The 23753-nt window shown below is 45.8% G+C and overlaps 1 protein-coding gene across 1 annotated transcript in view; it reads right to left on the bottom strand.

Annotated features, from left to right (window-relative positions):
• PLXNA4 (plexin A4) overlaps window positions 1-23753 on the bottom strand; it is a gene marked incomplete at both ends in the record, with an annotated part of 461339 nt that overhangs the window by 28300 nt on the left and 409286 nt on the right. Inside the window, 6 exons of the mRNA XM_084267731.1 lie at window positions 3575-3734; window positions 11323-11469; window positions 13619-13685; window positions 15233-15501; window positions 18367-18509; window positions 18916-19150. Of these exons, the coding sequence (XP_084123857.1) occupies window positions 3575-3734; window positions 11323-11469; window positions 13619-13685; window positions 15233-15501; window positions 18367-18509; window positions 18916-19150 (1021 nt within the window). The remainder of the gene's footprint in view (window positions 1-3574; window positions 3735-11322; window positions 11470-13618; window positions 13686-15232; window positions 15502-18366; window positions 18510-18915; window positions 19151-23753) is intronic.

Genomic DNA, 23753 nt, shown 5'->3' with positions numbered 1-23753 from the left:
GCAATTATTTTAAACTAGAGTAGGACAGGTTTAAGGAAGAATATCTTCACTCTGAGGGTGTTGAGACACTGGCACAGGTTGCCCTGAGAGGTGGTGGAGGCCTCAGCCCTGAAGACTTTCAAGGTCAGGCTTGATGGGGCCCTGAGCAACCTGATCTAGTGAAGATGTATCTGCTCACTGCAGGGGGTGGGACTAGATGGCTTTTAAAGGTCCCTTCCAACATAATGCATTTGATGACTCTGATTCTATGAACTATTCATGCCATATACTGTGGTTCCCACCCTTTTTCTAAAGACCCTAAGTCTCCCATGAAGGACTCTGAAACTCTCTGTGGCTGACATGGCTTTCCCAGGCTTGATGACTGTTTCCTGATGATTTGTGCTTGTGAAAGGTTAGTCTGGAGAGCTGCTTTTAGCCCTACAAGTATCTTTTCCCAATAATTATGTGTTAGATCAGCAACGGACATGGGAGAACAAACCCTTTCATAGAATCATAGAATCATAGAATCATAGAATGGTCTGGGCTGGAAGGGACCCTTTGTCTGTATGCTGCAGGCACCAGCACAAACAGGTGGGTAGGAAACAAAAATGGATAAACATCTAGTACATGATGACCCCTAGGAAGAGAGGAAAAACTCAGCTCTGCTGAGAGAAATATCAACCATGGTTGGGGGAAAAAAGAGTTCAAATCAGAGAACAAAGATGGAAGATGCCTGGGAAATATTTCATCCTGCTTCAGTGTATATATTCTTGTGTCAGACCCAATTTAAATGGCTCCTAAAGGCTGGACCCCCTGCCCCAGAAGTGCACCATTGGTGAGGCAGTGAAAGCCCTGACGTGGTCCCCAATGAACCTGAGACAGCATCACTGAGTGCGAGGCAGCCAACATAGAAGCTCCAATCACCTCAGCAGTCCCTTTTGAAAAGCAACCAAAACACAGGGAAGAATGAATGCCTCAGCATGGAGCCAAATCCCTGTTTTGTGATCCTCACACCCCAATGCTCTCCCAAAGATGGGCCAGTTTATTTACAGCGAGGGCTTTAAAAAATAATAATAATAACAAAAATAGCCAATGCAGAAAGAAGCCTTTACTCAGAGGGCTGCAGTTTGGGTTTGGGACTAAAATGTAACCTCAGGGTGTCCAAAATAAGTGCTTTCAGCTGACAACCCCCTCCATGAGTTGTCTGGGTAACTGCAAAACATTATGACATTTGCGACACATACAAGTCGCTCTGCCTGCAGCTACCCTGCATTTAACAACTCAAAATAACTCATTAGCTTGTTTGCTTTCTTCCATGTGAGCAATCTGGCCTTAGCATGGACAGAAAGCCCAGAAAATTGTGATGGTAATAGAAAACAGTGTCGCTGTTTTGAGAACCATCGATTTCAAGGCCAGATTACAGTCATCTGCTCTGACCTACTGTTCAGCATGTACTGGCCGGGCTCATCCAGCCACCTTTGTGGTTCTGAGCATTCAGCCCCAGGGCAGGTTGAGCCTGAGAGCTCTGTGCTGCTTTCTAACACCCAGCAGCACTTTCTGCTCTCCCCTTGCTGCCATCACTGTCACAGAAGGATGCCAGGTGCCAGGGCTGGAGCTGTGGCTGGATGTGGACATCCCCTTGTTCCTGCTTCACCCATGCCAGCTCTTCTCCTCCCACCTTGTTAGCAGCTGTGGTAAAGGAGCCTGCAACTATACTGCTGCTGGCAAGACTCTTCTCCTAGATGAGAGGGTTTTTTTTTTGGTTCCCTCCTCAACTTCATCATCAATGTTATTGGCCAAGCGGCTGCTCATTAAACAGGCTCCTGTCAGTATGTACAAGTCTGTCCTCTGAGGGGTGCACATACTCATAAATACTTTCTGGATTTTGCTGGTCCTCAGCACCACCTGGCAGGTCAATATTTCTTAAAACAGCAGCAGTCCTGGATGTAAAATTGTCAGGTTCCAGCTGGGACCCCGTGCACACACACTTCTGTATCTGTCAGTTGTCAAAGCTACAATAAAACCCACAGACTCCAATTTATCCCTTGTATTTGCCACACACAGGTAAGATTTCTGCCTCCCAGTAGGTACACATCGTTCATCCCATAGCAGAATAAACTACTTTTCACTCACACCCAGTCTGAGATCTGAACTTAACGGGCTTTGTGGCCACCACCCAGCACCAGATAGGTCAAGAGATCTGGCTGCAAACTCCACTCCTCCACTCTGCAGTGCCCTGGCACCCTGCCCCATAATCGTCTTGGGTCCTTTCTTGATGATGTATACGATCTGTTCTTTACTGCTGCTGGTTTTGGCACCTTGTTTCGTTATTCTAACAGCCTTTCATGAGCAGGAATCCTGCTGAAATTTCTGTCAGGAAACCCCTCCTCCCCTCCACATATAGACACTTAACTTTAATCCCTGACCTCTCATTCCTGCCTCCAACATTGCTGTGAATTTTTTCTTGGCATCAGTCCATTCCTTCTCCTTTTGGACCCTTGTCTACTTTGCTAGGTTTTATAGACTCCATAATTTTCCACTCAAGTCTCTTTCCCTGAAGGTCATTGAGGGTAAATTCTGGCAGATAGAGCCACACTAGAGTTCCCAGCTCCCCACCAGTTACCCCAGTGATGCCCTGAGCAGATTTTTGTACATTCTTTCATGGTAGCCTCCAGGTGTAGCATCACATCTGCCTCTGGAGCACAGCTTCAGACATTTATCTCCTCACAGCATCTTTGCTCCAGATTTTGGGCAGAAATGGATTTTGGCCTGAGAAGCATCCCTGCATTGGGCTGTGCAGATCACAGTGTACCCAAGAACTTGACAACACAACTACCTAGAGAGTGAAGCCGGTGCATCTTTTTCCACCATCCAAGCAGAACAATGCATGAAGGAGCAAACCAGTGAGAAAGAAACATGAATACATTAACAGACAGACTAATCTTTCCTTAAGATCTCCTAGTCCTCTGCAGAAAGGAAACATCAGAGCAGCAGCTCCCAGCCCTGCTGGTGGTGGTAGCCTGCTAGCAGCAGAGGGAAGCAGTCAGGGGTGAGATGGGCCCACAGAGGATGCTTCATCCCTTTCCCTGTGCCAGCACTACAAGCAGCTGCTACTGCTTGGCCTGTGACTACCTCAGCAAGAATATATATATATATAAACCAAACCCTCATTGTTCAGAGAAAGGGAATAAATAAATCTCTGCAGCCTGAACACTGCTGATGACATCACCCTGAACATTTGGTAATCTTTTTTTTCCAAGGATCTTTGGAACAAGAGCAAGGATAGCCCCAGCCATCCCTTTTCCATAGCCTTGTCCAAGCTGAATTCTGTGTCAAACAGGATGGTTGCTGGTCTTTTTAAATCCTCAAGGCCAAAGATTGCATAAAGCAGGACCATATGCACCAATTTAATCAGTCTCTTCTGCCCTCCCACCACTGCTGCTGCCCTGCCTTGTGCAAGCAGCAAGGGTACACTCAGTCTGGAAAGGTGGCACTTGCCCCAACCAACAGTGTCTAGATTGAGTATGGCTGTCTCCCACCTCCCCTCTCCCCCCTGCCCGGTGCAATCATCAGGGTCCATTGTGCACTCACATACCCAAGTCCATATCAGCAGCTTTGGGCCGGTGGGAGCAGGGCACGTTCTTGAAGATGGCATCAAGGATCTTCTCCTTGACCTGTGTGATGGTGTCACAATTCAGGATCTTCACTGGGATCTCGGGGCTGTTCACGTTGTCGGGGTTCACGCAGCTCAGGACCTGAGAGAGAGGCAGTGAGACCCATCACACATGTCACAGCAGCATCAGTACTCTGTGGCCACCCTTTTGCAGCCACCTCCTTTCAGGTCCCAGTTCCTACAAGCCAGAGGAATTTAGGGCAAAATAAGGGACAAAATGTGTACCAAGAGTATTCCCTCCTTTGAGAGGCCACAGAGATCTGGTTTTACACACATGGATTGCATCCATCCATGCCTGTGCTGCTCTCAAACCCTTACCACCCTATGTGCCCAGAGAATTAAGGGTAACTCAGGATTTATCTCTCAGCTAATTGCTGTGGGCACCCAGATCTTGCAGCCAGTGATGCAGAGCTGATGTGAAGGTCTTTCTGTGCTTATGCCTCATTCTACATGTCTCTCTGAGGTGAAACTACTACCCCTGTGGGAACAGCCCCTTAGATTCGAACCTCATCTCCTTGGTGCCTTTGTAATATTAATAAGAGAAAGCCCATGAGTACTAGCTCAGGTTCTGGTGCATTCAGCAGAAATTATACCAGACACTGGTCATTGACACATTTTTTTTCATGGAAACCATTAAAAATGCAATCAGCCCTGACCTTGGTTGGAGCTGAACTGATATGCAAAGTGCTCTCCAGAGCTTTCCTTGGCCTCTGATCCATTCCCTGCTTCCTAGAGAGCTGGCAAGGTGACCTTATTCTTCAGTCACCTCCTTGCATTGCCACCTGGCTTTGGCAATTCAGGTAAAAGAGGTCTTCAGTATCCCAGACTTGTTTGTCCATCTTTTGCACAGCACAGGACCTTCCCAGAAGGTTATTAATTTGAAATGCAAGACTTCTCAATAAAAGAAACACAAACCAACAACAAAACCTCTTACTTCCACATACAGAAGAAGAAAATTGACCCAACTAGAGAGGCCTCTCATTTCTCTGAAAGAGAATATAATTTCCTCCAAAGACTCTGTCCAAGAGCAAATGCAAAGCATATGGGGTGGTGAGGGAGAGATGCCTGAAATACATACACACACTAGTTAACACCAATCTGCCCACTAACTCTTGGCCATGTCTATGTCGAGCGTTTTGCTCTCTCCTGGTTACAGGAGTGTGAAATCTATAAACTTTTACAAACTTAACACACCTTTGCACTTGGAAGGAGTGTTCAGTGATGCTCCAGGCTATATTCAGTCATTAAACGTTCCTGTGCCACTTTTACGAGTGCAGACGTGTTAGTTTTGGTGCCTTAGACAAATTCTACCTTGAGTGTAAATTCTCTTCTGTACTATGCAATAGGCACTGGACTCTCCATCACTTTCCATCTTAACCTGCTAAGATGCAGTGAGATCTCAAAGTGGCTTGAAGCTGGGTGAAATCACATCAGTATAATTATATATTGGTTCCCCAGGCTCCCTTTGGTGTTGTTATGCTCAACTAAGAGGGACTTGTGAAGATACGGCTCACAAAGAGCTCTGTGATCTTTCTGGATGAAAGGGGAGATGTAAATACGAGATATTGATTAGATCATAATGCTATTATTTATATGTCACTTCGAGGGGCATTGAAGGAGCATCAATTGGGATAATAATAACAACGGCACAGATTTACAGTTCTGTGGCATCTTTCATCTCAAAGGATCACAGAACTATACATAAAAAGCACTGTTGAAATACATCCAATGTTGAGGTTATTAGTTGCCCCCCCCCCACTACACATCTGTAGGAAAATGAAGCAGTGATGGCAGGTTAGGACAGCTCTTTTCAGAGTTCTATGGGGGGTGACAAATGGTCCTGGAGACCAAGTTATTCTGAAGGTGTATTTCTTGGTGATCTGAGCTCATCTGAGGTGAACTGAGTGGATGCCAGTCGAACTCTGTGGTGTAATTCATCTCTGATGCAAATACCTCTGGTTCAGTTCAGTTCCCCACATGAAGGCACCTAGTGTTCTCTAAAATAACCTGGGCCACCCTGTCAGGCCAACATCTGGGCCAGGAAAGCCAACATCTCCTGCAGGTACTGGCTAGTGCCTACTCCACCAGTACCCACCATGCAATGCTGACCACCATCCAGCTGGAAGCTGGCAAAGAGGATTTGCTCTGATGACTTGATAGTCCTTGAATTCCACAGGGTGCCAACTTTGGAAGGTGACAGGAAAACTGGCTCTGAGTGAGCCACAAACATTCATACCCTGACTACAGTCATCCTTGCTTTCCTCTTTTCCAGCTCAGTTGGAAGAAGGAGCAGGGAAGGCAACATTTCCCAGGCCTGTGCAGAGAGATGTTTGCTCTTAGCGGTTTCAAACATAGATGGGGGCAGCTGGCAGTACCTGTAAACCCCTGAACTCCAATGTGCTCATTTCAGAGACAGTCAAGAGCCTCCTGTCAGCAATTTAGGGAATTCAAGCATTGCTTGTAGAAACCAACACTCTTCCCAGGCTTTGACATATATGCCCCAGGATTCACATCAACTCTCGGTGCTTTCCAACTGTCCCCTTGTGGAGCACTAAACTTTCCTCAGTGCAAAGACTTGAGGAGTTTTGCAGGGTGCACCTGTGTGTTGCACACACTAAATGGCTCTTCCTGAGATTGTCATGGGCCTTGTAGAAATCATCCTTACACCACAGACTGAAAATCCTGTTCCCTATCTGACAGACTGCATCTCCTAATTATAATAAGGTGTTCACAATGGAGAAAGAGATCCCCATCTCCATGGCAATCCTCCCATGGGTTTCCTCTGTTCTCCCCCAGCTTTCTATAGATTGTCCCTGGTAGGAGGTGACCAAGAGAAAACAGAAATCTAAGCATTGGCTTTATCCATTTTGCAGACTCCTGATGCTCAAGTCTCAAGTAAGGTTTTCCCTGTGCTTCACCCAGGACTGTCCTCATCACAACCCCATCGCTCAGCCAGATGTCAAAACAGTCTTTGATGTCAGCTGGTGGGGAAGAGATGCCTGAGATGGCCTGTATTGTAACCCTACAGTCACTCTGAGGGGTGTTTTAGGATGTTGACCTCCTGAATGCATTCACTGTTACTGCTCCATCACCCACAATCTGCCTTTGAGCCCTGTGGGGCAGAGCTACCAAGATGGATGAAGAGGACAGGTAACTTCAGTGTCACTCAAGGAGATGCTGAAGGTTGTACCACTGAGAGGACACCAGCACTTGCCACCACTGCTCTGTCACTCAGTGAGGTCACTGTCAGCATAGCGTAAGGACAGCACCAGTTATGGGATCAACATAGAAAGGTACAGCACTGGGAGTGAGTGAAGGAGAATCTGTGAGTCCTGCTCTCCCACTGACTGTGTGTGACCTTGGGGCATGTTGTGTCACTAGACTTGTATTTACTGACCTTTTTCTACATCCTTGGGCTTTTTTTTCTGTCTGCCAGACCTTCCAGTCATGAGCTGTCCGTAATTGCACATATCCATGCAATCTTAGCACGACTAAGCCCTGATCTCCACTACGAATTACTGGCATTTAAATAATAAAGGCACAGCTTGTGGTTACTCACATGAGGACCCTGGCTCTGAGTTCTCTGCAGTGTTTGAATCATCTGCCCTGAGACCAGGACTTTGCTGGGAATGTCCCAGAGACAGACATCTTTCTTTTCCTTCTAGACTGGGAAGGTCCAAGGAGGCTAGGACACAGCAAGGCTTGGCAGGGACCAAGGAGGAGAAAGACCCCCCAAAGAGGCCAAGCATTGGAGAGCCTTTTGATATCTCTATAGTGGTTTCCTCCCTGCCACCAAAATTCCTTGAAAAGTCTTAACCAAAGGCAGCTGAAAGCATCTTTATCCATCTGGAATATGCTGTCAGGAGAGATGATCCAATTAGGGTCTCAGCACTGGAGCTGCTGAGGTGTGGAGGGACCATGCAGAGCATTCCACTGCTCAAGATGTACTGGGCAGCTCCTGCCTACCACCCCTAAGCACTAATTAGCCAATACTCTTGACAGCTTCCGACACACATCGAGGTCTTTGCTCTCCTGCATTATTTGTATCAACTGGAATGAAGCTGACACAGGGAGATGGATGGTGTCTCATCTCCCAGTGACAGTGGAGCATTGGCAGTAGGCAGTGAGATTTTTGCATCTGGACTCTGGTTTAACAAATGGCTAAAAAATCACAGATTCTGGCAAAGGCAGATGCCAGTCTGCAGGGATGAGATCTTCCTGTCTCATGTAGATGGAATAATCTAGCTGAGTTTTTAATAACAACCCCAGACCAGAGATGATGAGCACTGACTGCTAGAGATGACATTAACACAAGAGGATGTTACTTCCAGAAGAAGTAGGAAGAACACCTACTGCTAAATGCAATATGTTTATTCTAAAAAAAACACATCTGTAACTTGCTTAGTTTCTCCTGGACTGAAAAATCCCTTGTAAGTACAGAAATTGTGACAGACTGCAAAGATGTTAGGCTACTGAGGGCTGCTTCCTTGGAGAACTATAGGACCTGACAGACAGCAAATCAGAGCTATCTGGTTTGGAGACAAACCAGGCTAAGCAACCCAAATTTAGTGAACAAGGTGTGTATTGTAAAATCAGCAGTTCCAGATGTCTGAAAGTGCTCTGTCTTACTTTTTCTCCTTGGATAAGTCAATTTCATTGGATCCACTTTTCACTCAAACAGTATTCAAAACCATGACTTAAAGTATTTGGTCATGATTCATGATGGCTAAAGAATAAATGCCTTCCAAAAGAAGCCCTGGCCTTGTCTTCCTGGAATAATGACAATAAACAGCCTGTTTCTATGTGCCATGCTGCTGGAATTGTGATTTAATGATTTAACTCAGTCAAGCAGTCATGGAGCCCACATGAAATGTGAGCATCCCAATGAGTTTCATAGAATCATAGAATGGTCTGGGTTGGAAGGGACCCCAAGGATCACAGAGTTCCAACCTCCCTTCCACAGGGAAGGCCACCCACCTCCAGGCCTGGATCTACACAAGGTATCCCAGGGCTCCATCCAACCTGACCTTGAACACCTCCAGGGATGGGGCATGGGTTTTGCCCATGCACACTATGCAAAGTCACCGTGATGACCAGGAGCATTTAGTAGAGATGTAGGATGCATTGAGGGAATCCTTATGTTCCAAATACTGAATCAGTTCCTGTTTTATCTCATTACTATATATTTTTAATAAAAAAATGACACCCTGCTCAAGGAAGGTAGAGAGAGGAAAGGGGAAATAAAACAGAAATAAAGGAAACAGAAAGGAAGAACAATCCTATTCATATTCTACTTCTTCTTAATCTCCTTCACCGAAGCTGATCTCTCTAAATCTGCTGAGATTCCTATCGGGATATATTTGTCTGCTCTTGAGATGTAAGAGGGAGAGCTGATTAACATCAAACAACACAAAGCGAATGGAGGAGAGCTTTGTTCAGGCTGATGTATAATTACTACCCTTTGCTGGCTGCTTTATATCAAGCCTAAAAGGATCGGAGGGATTTCCTTTGGTGAAAGCGATCGCTCCATGTCTGCATTCTTCTTCCTTTTGCTCACTCTCCCTGTTTGAGATCAGGATTCCACATTGCTAGACAACCACACGTAGCAGAAAAGATGCTCTATGCTGCTGATTTAATAGGAAAGTCAGGTTTTTAATATGCAAAATCAAATTGTGGTCTTAGTTAAGAATGAAGCCTAACCCCTCATCAGACTTGAATTCAATCAGAGCTCAGCTTTAGGCCTTCTAAACCTCCACAGCTATGGAGGAAAAGCAGGCATTTCTAGCATCAGCCCACCTGAGCTAAGGTCTAAGACAGGTCAAGGAATTAACATCATCTGGACACAGCTATCAAAGCCTGCTAAAGTCAAGTGATGTGCATGTCCCTCAGCTGAAGGTACAAATAAAATAACCTGCTAAGTTTAGGGCATCTTCTGATCATCCTAAATCGTGGGGTTGCAGTTTTCTTAGAATAAAGACATGGGAAATAAAGAAATTACAGGTGTCATTGAAGACTTGGAAAGCATCCTTCATGCTGCAGTGGATTTAGTGTATCCAGGAAAAAAATGAAGGCCCACAAACACACTAAGAAGAGATATCTAATGCTCTTTAATTGATGCTTTTTAATCAAGTGTGGAAAGGGTGTAATTTCCAAGCAGAAGCTACAGCTGGACATATGCAATGTATATCTTTCACCATGCAGACAATTACATTTTGAGGCAAATGACTGAGTGACAGGGATTAATTTTCTTTCCCCTCAAATCTCTAAATCAAATTAATTTTTCTTTGACTTGTGCTTGCACAAGAGGAATGGCTGCATTAGCTCTAGATGTCCCTCCACTGTGTACCTCTAACATAATCCTTGATGCTGAAATCTTCATTGGAGAAGCAGATTTATCTATTTATTTATTTTCTGGTGAGGGTTATTCTAGAGAAGTAGCTTGTAATACTGCTCCTGTCCTGGTTCTGGCCAGACCAGAGTTAACCTCCCCAAGAACTCAGTGAGATGAGCTGAGGTGGTTTTCCATAGCACCTGACATCACTCTCCCATAAAAGGGGCTGGCTGGGGAAGGGTGCTCCTGGGTGCCTCCAGGGCAGTCTGAGTGTAGCTGGGGTGTTGGGTCAGTTCTCCCGTTGTGTAGCACTCTGTGTTATCACTGGGTGTAAGTGAAATTTGCCCTGGGCTGTTATTGCTGTGTTTTGTAGAAGGTCACGGGAATTGCACTGATGCAGCACCAAGAGGTCTCAGGACAGCTCTAGGTTTGGCATACCCTGAGCTGTGTGACCTCATGACCACAAGTGTCCATGGCCAGGGACTCATGACTGACCTGACTGAACTTAGCAATGAGAACACCCCACAGGGCCAAGGGCTGCCACCCCAGGCAGGCACTGCTCACCAGTTATTGGTCTGCCTAGGCTGGAACTGGGCAGCTCTGCTACTGGTGCTGGGGACCAGGGAGAGGGGACCCAGGTTGTTTCAAAAGGGAGGAGGAAGAAAACCCACCATGAACATCATACTCCTGTGAGGGAAGAGCTCAGGTTAGTGACAACCCCACCAAAAGGATGGTAGGAAGACTATTAACTTTGACTTGAAAAGGTAAGCATCACTCCCTGGGAAAGGGGTAGCTATTAGGAAGTATTTTGTCTAACAGGACAGAGTAAATTGCCTATGTCTATTGTCTTCACATTCACAGGCATATTCACAGAATCACATGGTTGGAAAAGACCTTTAAGATCATCAAGTCCAACCATTCCCACTCTATGCTAAACCATATCCCTCGGCACCTCATCTACCTGTCTGTTAAACACATCCAGGGATGGTGGTTCAACCACCTCCTCAACCTATTCATGGCACTAGGTTCACACTTGTCTTCCAGTGTTCTTGAATATCACCTAATCCAAGCAATGGTAAAGCATCAGCACTGTCAGCCTACCCTGCAATGAGTGCAGATGCTTTCCAAGGACAGGCAATGTTTTTGTGGAGGTGGAGATGGTCTGGGCATGGGCACAATGGAAGTAACTTGGATGCAGCCAGCTCTGCAAACATGCTCTGCAGAACAGTCTTTAGCAGGGATACCCTGCTGGGTTGCAAGATTTGGCTTCTTTTCTCTACATCTCCTTTTGGTAGAAGATGCTGGACAGCCCATAGGAAGGGATGCTCAGAGCACTCACCAGTGTCTTGTAATCAATCTGCTGTCGGATAAGCTTGTCCTCACTCAGTGAGTACCGGGCCTCCCCAGTGATTGAGTCGATGGGACCCTTTTCCATCTGCTGCTTGATGGCACAGAAAAGGGAGAACAGAGGTTCGCCAGCACACTCCTGCAGGGGTGAGAGACAACCATGAAGTGAAACAGCACCAGCAGAGGTGAGAACCCATCCTTCACAGCATCTCAGTGACTTCAGCTTGTCATCCCCAACCACTCGAGACAGATGCATGAGTGGGAATCAGTCCCTTCTGTACAGCCCAGGAACAGAGGTGACCCTCCACTTCCACAGAGTACAACCAGAACTCTCAAGTTTCCTGTCATGGGACAAATGTGTCACAGCTCCCTGTCAATCTTTGGGCCATTAGAGCCTTGTAGGAGCTATTCCTATCCCAGTAGGATTGCTACTGGGCCAGAGCTTGGTACTGGATCAAGTACTGATGGATCATGGAGGACCTGAAGACAGGTCTAAAAGGGAGAGGGACTGCTGGTGCCCCATCCTGGGTGTCTGGGCAGAGCCCATGGTCTCCCTGAGCACTCTCATGTTGAAGGTGATTAGGTATGCTTGTGCAGGAGCAGCTCCATCACCCAAGGGAGATGTGCCCCCAGATCTGTACAGGTATACTGGTGATGTCAGGGGTATGGAGCCCAGCACAGGGGAGCAACAACAAGTCCAGAGGCAGAGCCAGCAAAGCAATCCTCTCCTTAATTTCTCCTTCCCATCATTCTCACTCCCTGCACTCCTCTTCCCACACTTTTCCCAGCCTCTCCTCCCTTGCTGTCCTCCCTCCCCACATTCACTGCCACACATGCCTCCTCGTACTTTGTCCTACTTCTCCCCTCCTCTTTCATCCCTCCATCCTTCCTCCCCTCCTCCCCACCTTGCCCTCCCCTCTTGTGGTGTGTCCCAACTCAATGAGCGAGGTCATTTTCCTCTGGTGTAAATCCAGGCAAAAACAAGTTAATAATCTGAAGCAAAGTGGCCCCTTTCTCAGTTCCTACACCTGTCTCCCTCTTAATTAGCTTATCTGCCAGCAGCATATTGCTTCTGTGTGCCTGTCTCTTGCCCTTATCAGGCCTCTGTTCAGGCAAAGGCAAGAAGACAAGTAGCTGAGTGGGGGGAAAAAAGCCTATTATAAAAGCAGCACTTTAGAGAGTCACCTCCTTCTATCCTTTCCTTTCAGCTGAAAGCAAGAATCTGATACTGAAGGCACTGAAATTACCTTCCAGGGACCTTCAAAACTTTCCCAGGCGTTCATCCTTGGACAGGTCGTGCCTAAAGAAGGCTCAGGGGAATGGGAATGATTTGGAAAGCTTTGAATTGCCACGCAGAGGGTGGCTGCCCTGTCCAAATGTGAGGTGTAAGGATATCTAGTAAGTGCATTGGGAGTGGAGGAGAGGTGAAGAGCCCAGTTCCTTCCAGAAATGCCAGTGCCAGAGAAACTAATATGCTTGAGGCTCAGTGTGATTCCCAAGAGGAAGCTGCCATCCCCTAGCAGTCAGTGGCAGGTCTCAAAGGCTGAAAGCCTCTTTTTCTTTACTACTTTAAGGAGAAGCTCCAGGAGAAACAAGAGTGCTCAGGGCATGTCTTAAGTCTTTTCACTCCTTTGGTGATGACCATTCTGCAAAGCCAATGCCATGTCCCACTGGGACACCGAGCAGCAGCAGCCTCAGCCCATGCTGTGGTCTGGGTGTAGCCGTCAGGTTTACATGTGTGTTACATCTAACCTTCTGTACTTGGAGTGTGCATGGCCATGCCCATGGTAGGTTTGTGGCAGACTGATGCCATGGTGAGCTTGGGCTTGGCCCTACATTAAATTAAGGCTCTACTTATGTTTGTGGATAAATCAGGTTAGGTGTGGTGGAGACATTGGGCTTTGGTACTGTCTCTGAACTGGGGTGGGAGGAGATCTCCAGTCACTATGCACTGAAAATATAGGTGTACACACAGTGGAGGTCAGAGTCTGATAGTAAAATGAGGGCATTTTCAATATAGGTATCCACTAGGCTGTGAAATCCCTCATGTCACAGCACTGATGCTTCGATCCCACCTTTGTACAGGAACAGGACCAACAAGCTGCCCTAAAAATAATGTCCCTCTTTGCTCTTCCTGGATCAGAAAACAGCCCCTCTCCCATTAGACAAAAAGTTCCCTCCAGAGGAAAAAAAGCCTTTTCCTTCATATTTGAGAAGTTCTTGCCCTGACTAAACCTCACCAAGAAGTGTTAAAGCAGCTGTTCATTCAGGCATGCAACTTCTCTTACCTTAAGGAACTTGTACAGAAGGAAGGTGAACCAGTTGGTGAGCATCTTCTCAGCCACAGACTCTGTCCTAAAATCAGCCAGGAAGAAAAAAACATGTTGGAAATGAGTTTAGTCATGCTGGTCATAACAAAGGGTAGGGCTTGAAGCACATCAGGAGTGAACAGACACCAAAGCCAAGTCCAATCTCTGCCCCTGGCTTTGCTATCCTGAATGCCAGGAAGGACTTTCTTTTTTTGCTGGTTCTCCACAGTGGGCTGTGTGCCAGATGAAAACCCTCCCAGCAGGCATCACACATCTCTTCCCTGCCCAAGCTGTCCATTGCAATCAGCTGAGGGCTTTTCAAAGCTGGCTCTGAGCAGTAGCAAAGGCTATCCATCTCCAGTAGACTCCCCTCGATTTTACTTAGGGTCTTGGCTTGAATCAGAAGGATTGGTTCAGACTGTGAAAAGGGGATGAATATGATCCTAACAGGAGAAATGGAAGCATTTCTCTAGGCAAGGGAAACACGTTAATAGCAAAGCAGTAGATTTGTAATTCCAGGGTTCCTATACAACCCTATTTGTTAAACTTTAGACCTGGCCAAGAAGCACCAACCCAAACCTGTGCCTGATATGAGACCAGTTCTCTTGGCTCTGATACTGGCTTCATGAAGCTTCCAGCATTAATTCTCAGGAAGAAACAGAAGACCCCACAATGCAGCTGAAGAAGACTCTCCATGTGTCTGTTGTTAACTCATGAACAGAAACACAACAGGGAAGTCCATGTCCCAGGCAGAAGTCAGCAGCTGATTTACTCACCAGGGATATATCACCAGTTATAGGACGAGAGGAAACGGCTTAAAATTACACCAGGGGAGATTTGGGTTGGATGTCAGGAAGAATTTCTTTACTGAAAGGGTAGTCAAGCATTGGAACAGGCTGCCGAGGGGGGTGGTTGAGTCACCATCCCTTAGAGCTTAAGGACAGGATCTAGAGATGGATGAGGCAGGATTAGGCTGTGTTTGGACTCAATGATCTTAAGGGTCTCTTCCAACCCAGGTGATTCCATGATTCTATGATATAATACAGCCTGTCCTATGTGATAAACTCACAGGTCCTACACAATGCAGTTAGACTTTTCAGGTTCAAAGGAAACATAAGCATAAATGTCTTCAACACCCAAGTCCAAAATAAGGATTAGGAGGCATGGTCTTCTGCTGCCCTCAAGAAGCTTTCTGGAAGATCCACATCAAAATCCTAAAGTAGTTCATTTCTGTAACTTTTAACCACTTATTACTTTTTGGTTAGGGAGGAGATGGAGCAATCTTGACAGACACACTTGCTGAAAGGAATGCACTTTCAGGAAGGCTTAAAAAAGCAGGAAACCATAGAGGGAGAGCGATTCAGTCTTGATTCAGCCCCCCTTGCCTTATTCACCCCTCTCTGCAAACAGCTTCACGCCAGCCCTACAGCGCCAGTGAACTGTGGCTGTGTCCTATCCTGATGTCACATCCTCTTACATAAATAAAATTGAAGCAAATTTGCCCTTTTCCTCCAAAGATGACTAACGTGCTTATGTTAGACAAAAGGGCACAAGCTGCTCAGACCAGCTCACTCCAGCCCCAGTTATCCTTACCTCCGGAGCAGCAGCTTGGGATGGTTCTTGCTCTCCAGGTTTTTGTCTATGAGGTCAGCCAAGAGCTGCTTGAGGACATCAGTAGCATACTCCAGCTTGCTCTGCAGGACTGTCATGATCAGCGAGGCCACGTTACCACGGTCCCGCATGGAGAAGCTGCGCTGGGACTCCAGCGTGCGGATGAAGGACAGCAGGAAAACCTTGTTGTTGATTAGCTGGGCAAAGAGTTTCAGGCCTTTCTCCACCCTTTCCTGCCTGTAGCCAGGGACCTGCACAAGAAGATACGGAGTTTATAACTTTCCCACACTCCCTACTGCCAGATTTCTCCCAAATGGGTCACACCCCCTTTGCTGCCTCTCTGTTCTCATCCCTCAAGCTCCTCCAACTCTACTCTTTGATACCAAGAAGACAGTTCTGAGACAGGAAAAAGAGAAAAACTCCTTCAAACAGCAGAAACAATTGAAAAATAAGCCTTGCATGTAGCAGGTAGGTGAGTCCTTTCTGCATCACTGGATAGTCCTGTAAAAAAGAGAGTCCACATGCCACCTGATGTTTAGGAAACCCGAGAGACCTATCTGCAGCCAGATTACTTTCAAACCCTGTGTTTCCCTCCCAGAACAGTACATCAAAAAGAGATTGCATCCTGGATAATGTCCCATGCCACACTGCATTTTTATTGTAGTCAGACTGAAGTGTCACTCTATCTCCACCTACCACCTCTTTTTCATTGCTGCAAGAAACCTGCTTACAGAGATTTGGGGTTCATCTTTAAGAAGCTGAGAGAAGAGGCAGTAAGAAAGTGAATGGTGCACAGAGCCTGGAGTCAGGTTTTGAGGAGATGAGATGCGGTGAAACAGTGGCTGAGATGGTGAATGTGCAGCTGGGCTATGGTTTGAAGAACTAGAGAGATGAAGTTGTGAGAGAACACCATGAGTTGGGATCTGTTTTGGAGGTACCACTGCAGTAGGACTCCTGAGCTTGGGAAGTAAGATGATTTGGAGAAAGAGAGGTTGATAAGTCTCTAATACACTTCTCAGGTGTGAGAGGCTGGTGAACTGGTTTTTATATATAAAAATTTAGGACCTCAATACTAGACCCTGTATGACATAGTCTACAGTGTGCTTTACCCTTTCTGGCTCTTCTAGCTCTAGACAAATATTAAATCTAAACAGAGAATCCCAAACTCATTCCTCACTGTTAATGAATCTATTCCAGACCCTTGAAAAAGCTTCCCTGGAAGCTGGAGGATCTCAACACAGAGCAACACATGCCACTGAGACATGTATGTATTAATAACCAACCAGATGTGGCACTTTAATCCAAAACAAGTTGGCATGCTTAAACAACCAAGTAATGCAAGGCCCTTTAAAGAGTCATTACTTTTTCATTCTGGAAATTAGAGCTCTTAACTCTTTTTGCATACAGCAAATAAATTACTTAGTAAATAGCTTGAGACAACCAACCAACCACTACCACCGATCCCGCCAATAATTATTTCTAACCCACTTGCTTGAACATTTAATATTGTCTATCCCTGGGTTATTATGTAGAATTAGAAAAAATAATAAGGAAAGCATTTTGTACTGCATCTGGAAGCAGTTAATTAGCAAATTAACTGGAAATAAGTAAGACCTGCTCTATGCTGGTGCCTTTTCCAATAAATAGCAACTCCTAGGTGCTACAGGGAAGGAGCAGGGTGGGATCTGTCTCCCCTGATGTGTTGGTAGCCAAAGATGTTGACACTGAAAGAGCTGTTGAGGCTTTACAGGGGATTAAGGAGGAAAAAAAATATGAATTAAATTAAAGGAAGCAGAGATCAAAGGTGGTGGATTGAAACATTAGCTCTGTGTCTCTCTGTATGTATCTGCATCCATACTAAAACCTCTACAGGGGTCAGATGCTATTCTGCTGTCAGCTGGCTGAGGTTAATGAATATTCAGAATCAAAGTGGGTATGGGTATGATGAAAGAGTTTGCACATGTGCATACACACACAAGAGAGAGAGATTCATCACCCCTCCTCTCATGCTCATTTGTGGAATCTCCTGAGCTACTCTTCCTGATGGAAAGCAACTTGAGGCCACTCCACCTGAACCCCAAGGCAAGTATCTACAGTAGTGAATGTGTAACTCAGCCTCCTACCCACCCAATCCCACAAGTCCTCATTGCTGACAGATGAAGTTTTTTAATGGTTGTCTTGATAAAGTTTGATAATTTTTGGCTGTTTTGAAGGGAAGGAGCAAAGATGAGCAGGTACTTCTGATTACACATTCAGCCAAGCATGGTATCCCCTGTGCCAGCTCCTGTTTCTCTTCTCTGCCAACTAACCCCATTCTTGGCCTACAGAAATCTCACCAGTCCAAGCCAGAGCCTCTCTGAAACTCAGAGCTTGCCAAAGATTTTGCAGAGAGCTCAGCCAACGACCTCCCTAGCCTTGGCCATGGTGTATCCCTTGCTTCTCTGGCCCAAGTATCCCTAGAGCAGAGCCTGTCCATCTGCCAAAGCCTGATGGAGCTTTGCAGCATGGACAGACCTTACTTGGGGAACCATCAAACCTGTTGTAGCCAGTGAGGTAACGCTGGCTGTGTGCAGACCCAAACAGTGCTGGGTAACATCTCACTCTCCTCCCACCACTGCTGTTTGGAGAGCTGGTGTAGAGGAGACAGATGCCATGGTTTTCTGACTTCCCTGCAAACTTCCTTCAGTGACTGCAGGTTATTTCTATAGGTGTTACCAGGAAAAAAAAGCATTAGTGTGGTGTAAAGCTGGATTGACACAGGCAGCTATGCTGCTCAGACATGCAACTTCTTTCCTGGCTCCTGCACATCTGTAAGTAATAAATCCAGTCATGAAAGCAAACCCTCAACAGGGTGAAGGCCAAAGAGGAGTTTAATACAGAAGGGCTAATGCACCTAGATACTCTTTCAAATAGATGAGTGATCAAACAGAATTTAACATCTAAGATAGCAGCAATCATCTGCCCCTTTCAACCTGGCTTTTTAATGAGGTAATGTTTTGTTTCTGTTAGAACACATTATCACAAGCCATCATGTGTGTACCACTGACACAACATCTATTGCATTCAGCACAAGGAAGCATGAGAAGAGCCAAAAAGAGGAGGTGTTGGTTTCTTACCTCCAGATCCCTCAGGACTGGATGATCTTCAATGCCAGGGAAAAGCACCCTCATGGTATAGGTTCGGTAATCAAGGAAGGGGATCCCAGCTCCATCCAGGTCGCTTGTCAGCTCGTGAATATCTGTCTGTAGCTCTGCAAAGGCTGACACAAAAAAAAGAACAGCTCATGTAGCAATGACAGTTCAGATCTTCCTCACTGTGATGGGAAAGGCTCTCAGACTCACGCACATGGAACTAAGGTACAAGTGGAGAAGCAACATGTGGAGAGGAAGAAGATGGACAAGAGCAGTCTCATGTTTCCTGCAATGCAGCCTTTCCCCTGGGATGTGTGGCAAGATTGTCCCTGGGCAATGAGTTAGCAAATACAGCTTGGACAGGGTGGAGGAAGACTGGACTTGGGGAAAACAGGTAAAGTCAGATTAGATACAGGGCTGGGTCAGACCCACAGGGTTCAATATCCCTGTTCTTTGGTAATATTTTGGCTTGAAGCTTTGTGTCTCTCTCTTCTCCTAACACTGACACGGTGTCATCCTTCCCCCTCATCCTACCTTCTTTGCACTCCAGTGCCACCCTGGACTCCAGGTTGTCCATCTGCATTTGCAGGCGCTTGAGGGTAAGGTCGCTTTCCCTGGATTTGCGCTTGTAGGCAATCAACACAGCCACGATGAAGATGATGAGCAGGCCGCCAGCCACTGCAATGCTGACAATAGCTGGCAAGCTGAGAGGGCTGTCTGGGGAGATGTAAACCATCCCTGGGGAGAACTCCATCCCTCCTACACGAGCCTAGAGGGAAGGCAGGAAAAAAAGTCACATTGAAACTACCAAACAAGCAGGAATGCAGAACTCCATCATCTCCCTGACTGAAGCTGAATGATGACCTCCCATTCTACCCCAAGTTAAACAGGTATGGAGTACTTGGATAGAGAATGGCTAAAACCTACCTGAAATGTCACACAGAAGGACCTAGATTGGCAAAGTGACCATGAACCCAATCAGCAAAGGATTTCTGGTGAGTCAAATCCCACCAGTCCTAATGACCTGACTATGTAGCAGTTTTGGGTTCATTCTGGGGTTTCCATTCCCTCTCCCAGATTCTCAAATGTTGTGCTGGACTGCCCTGATGACACATAGTCTCAAAATGCTCATAGTGGGACTGGGGACATCTGACCCAGACAGCTGGCACATCAACAGTCAGGGCAGTTGGAGTGCAGAAATCAGATTCACAATTTGGTTTTGACTCTTGAAGCAGAGAAAACTGTTATTTGGAAGCCACTGGTTTAGGGAAAAAAAACAACCCAAACCTACACAAAATGAAACACAAAAGTCACAGAGCCTGTCCCATGCTCCTTACAGCCCCTCTTTTAGCTCCACATTGACAGAGTGACTGCAGATGCTCACCAGCTTTTGCTCTCCATGCATTTCCATAAGTTCTCAAGGCTGCTTCCAGCCTCTGGGACAAGTTGCTAAGTAAGAACCTTGCTTTTAAACAGCCAGAAAGAAACCCAGCAGGTGGTACTGCTGCAAGCCCAACAAAATGCTTTGCTGAAGCAAGCCTGTTAGGAGCCCGTTTTTACAACATGTACACTACTCCCAGCAGTAATCCCATGGGGTGCTACTTGCTCAAGGCTACTAAAAGGCTGTTCAGCGCTATTTGTTGAGTAGTATAAGTTTGAATGGCAGGGGGAAAAGCACTGCTGACTAGCCTGAGGTAGAAAAAGGAGGCTTCTAGGACTGTGCTGTGGTAGGGGAACACTGGTTATAGATCAACATAAAGCTAGGAAGATGACATGGAAAGAAACTTGAAGGCTCATGACATGGTGATGAGCCCCTCACTTTATCCCAGCTGAGCTTTGCCACAGAGCAGCACAGCAGGACCTGGACAAAGAGCAGAATCTTGCTTCTAGGCAGAAATACAATCAAGACCCCAGGTCTTCCCCTCCCACAGCAACTGGGACCATCACAGCATGCGATTCAACATTTCTCTTCCTCCTTTATGAGCATCTCTTGCTCACCTTCCCAGTACCAATAGCAGCCAGTGAAAACATCCCCCAGAGCCCATTCTGATGGCCATCCCTGTCCTGCACCCCAGTGGCTCACAGTTAATCAGCCTGTCTCCAGCCTGCCTGAATACACATTAAACCTACTTGGGTTTCTTCTCTAAGTCACAGGAGGAAGAGTTGGAGCCCGAGGAGGAAGGGTTGGAGCCAGCAGAAGAGATTTCAGAGCAGGTAGTCGTGAGTTAATGAAAAGCTTCCCAGCTGCTCTCGTTCCTTACTGCAACAGCCCTTGGGGACATGAATCTCTGTGACCCCATCATCTCCTAGAAATTATTCTGGCCTCAGTTACAACCTCTGAGAAGAGGTCTGCTTTACTCTAACACCAGCTATAGGCTGTTCCTCAGCGGATCCTGGTCAAAGTCACCTTGCTGGAAGCCTTATGTCTTTATTAGGAGAAAGCTGAATGTCAGGAAATATGTAATTTCCATCCACAAGGTCCTTTCATGCCCCAAATATTCTTAAATATTTGGCATGGGCTCCAGAGGGATAACAATGCCCACTTTAAGAAACAAAACCAAACCTAAGCTCATCTGACCAAGTTTCAAAGTGGCATGACAATGATGACATGTAGAGCCTCTTCAGTGGCCAAGAACAAGTTGAGGATGCCACAGTAACTACTTTTCCCATCCATTCCAAGACCCAGCTCACTTATAAAGAGGTTTGGTATTGGTATGTGACAAGCTCAGTTGAGAAGACAAGCTCACATGCTCATCCAAGCACTGAAAGCTGGTGCCTTTTGTCCCAGACCACTCTCCCGAATCCTGCCAGCAAAATTTGCTCACCAGTTTGCACAATTTCCTCCCTGTCATAGTGGATCAATAAATACATTCATTATAAGGTATTTTCTGTTTCCAACAGTGACTTTTTTCCTCCAAGCATTGCTGTCAGATGAATCCACTCAAGGAGTATCCAGACTGGAATCAAACAACCCAGTCCCAAATCCCCAGTGCAGGTCCATCCTCAAAGCTTGCAGAACAGCCCATCTCCATGGGTGGGATTCCCCTTACCAAACATTAGACATGCACGTCTGAGTTAGACTTGACAGCACACTTTCAGAGCCAATACAGTGAAAAAGCATTTTCAGAATGTGATTTATGTGAGCTGCTTTTGACATTAGGATGAGACATTTTATTCAGTGGAAGTTCTCATTTCTCTCCATTAACTATAAGAGAGAGGATCTAGACTACTGGAGGCTGGTGGCTAGCAAAGTTAGCTCCAGTGCTTTCCTCTCTAAAGGTGGTTTCAATGCTGGGAAGATCTCACAGTCCACAAATCAAACTGCCATGATCTCAGGGAGTCTGTCTTCTGAAGAAGAAAGCCTGCAAGGCTGCAGTACTACAGTGAGCATTAAAAATCCCCACAATAAAATATGTATATATAGCCTTACTATATTTCTTGGGCCACTGAGTCTTTTTGGAGGAAGATATTTATACCTTCCAGAAGACTGAACATGAGCCCTGCGTGTTACCAAGCAACAGTTTGGCCACCTGTTAAACCTATTAACCATGAGTTTGTTCTAAATGGCACTATTACAAAGGCCAGTTTTCTCCAGCAAAGACTTAGGGGCCACCTGTAGCACTTCACCAGTTCCTGTTGTGCAAAACTTGACTGTGGTAGTGGCTTTTCTAGTGCATGTTCACCCTGACCAAATATAAGTGTCTACCTCAAGATGAGAAGAATGGTGCCCTGCACTTCAACTTGCCATGATACAAAGAAGGATGAAAGAGCCACCATCCATTATGACTTTCCATGTGTAAGTGCCTACATTAGATACCAGAAACCCTTCAAATGTATTCCACTTCTTCACTGCAGATGTTCTCAAAAAAAATTTCTCATGGATCTTCCTCATGTCTCTTTCTTCTCCTTGGAAAAGAGCTTGACCCTGGGTTTTAGTCAATCTTTATTAACCATTGCTGAAGTCTTTAGTTCTTTTCTATGTTTTTTCAAATATTTAACTTCCATGTAGAAGACAGCTTACTAGAGAAAAAACTTGTTGACATCAATGTGTGTCACCATCACTGTTCCTTCCCTTAGAAATAATCTCAGTGCTGCAACGGTTGATTCGCTCACGTAGTCCCCTCTCATATCTAAGTCACCTCACCTTGCAAGAAAGGATGTTACTCAAGGTCACAAGCTAAATCGTTGACAGAAATGGGAGGAGGACCTGGGACAGCTACCTGTCAATTATCCTGACCATCAAAATGACATTCATTTGAAACATGGAGATATATTTTGTATCAACCCAAGTGACAGAGATGCTGTGCCATGCTGGAGGAGGTATTTCCCAGCCCAGCTGTCCCCCTAGTATGTTCCAGATGTAAAGTCCATCCTTGAGCACAGGCCTCCATCGTAGGTGACCTTCTGTATTTGGTTCCCAGCCCAGATGCTGTCAAAGGGTTGCCTCAGTTTTGGCAGCTGAATGAGAAATCTGTAACTTGCCCCTAACACTGATGCTCATTAACAGGCTTCAATGTGATCATCTTCTAATGTTTCCAGCAGCTCCTCTTGTTTGATCAGTGTCCTCAAAAAGGGATTATTTTTTCTCTATGGCTTCGTTTAAGCTGTCCCCAACTGCAGGAACAGGGGAGTCCTCCCAATTAGCAAAACCTGACCAGATGTTCATCATCCCCAATTCCCAGGGGCTGATTATTTCTCACCTGACTTTGAGTTTCCTCCCTCTAGGATTGGCTTTGTCCATCTCTAACTAACCATATGTTTAATTATATTAATGATAATGACAGAGAACATATATTGCCTTGTTCAAAAGCTTTGGTATTCACACAGAGAAAATCTTTCACTTCATTATTGCTCCTCTTGGAGTGTCTTAATGTTCTTTACAATGAATTGAGAGCCATGGTATATTTGCATGGCTGAAGAGGATTATTACCTCTATTTTCCAGATGACAAACTTTGGCACAGAGAAGTTAAGCAACCAGTATGAGGTCTCCCAACAGCAGTCACAAATGAGACCCAAAATGGTCACCTTAAGCCCTCTGTTTTCTAAAAGTCCACAGAAAACTCTGTTTTTAAGGAGCCCTGCAGTGCATCTCTATCAACCCCTATGAGTCTCACTGCATTGAAATGAATAAATATGTGACAGATACATCTTTGGGAGGGCAACAGAGAGGTGGGAAAAAGTTGATGGCAAGGAATGAGAAACATTGATCATCTGTATGTCTGATGTCAGCTGTGAGCTTTTGTTGTGCTTCTACCCACAGCTTGGTACAACTCAGATGAGTTTGCTGATGTGCTGTTTATCAAGCAACAGCACTGAGGAATGCAAATTACTGAGTAAAGAAAGAGTGAATAAATCAATGGTGAGAGGAAGA

This window comes from Gallinula chloropus, assembly GCF_964237585.1.
Source record: "Gallinula chloropus genome assembly, chromosome: 1".
In the NCBI taxonomy this organism is placed as follows: Eukaryota; Metazoa; Chordata; class Aves; order Gruiformes; family Rallidae; genus Gallinula; species Gallinula chloropus.
Note: the sequence above shows the minus strand (reverse complement) of the source record. Positions and strands in the feature narration are given on the sequence as shown.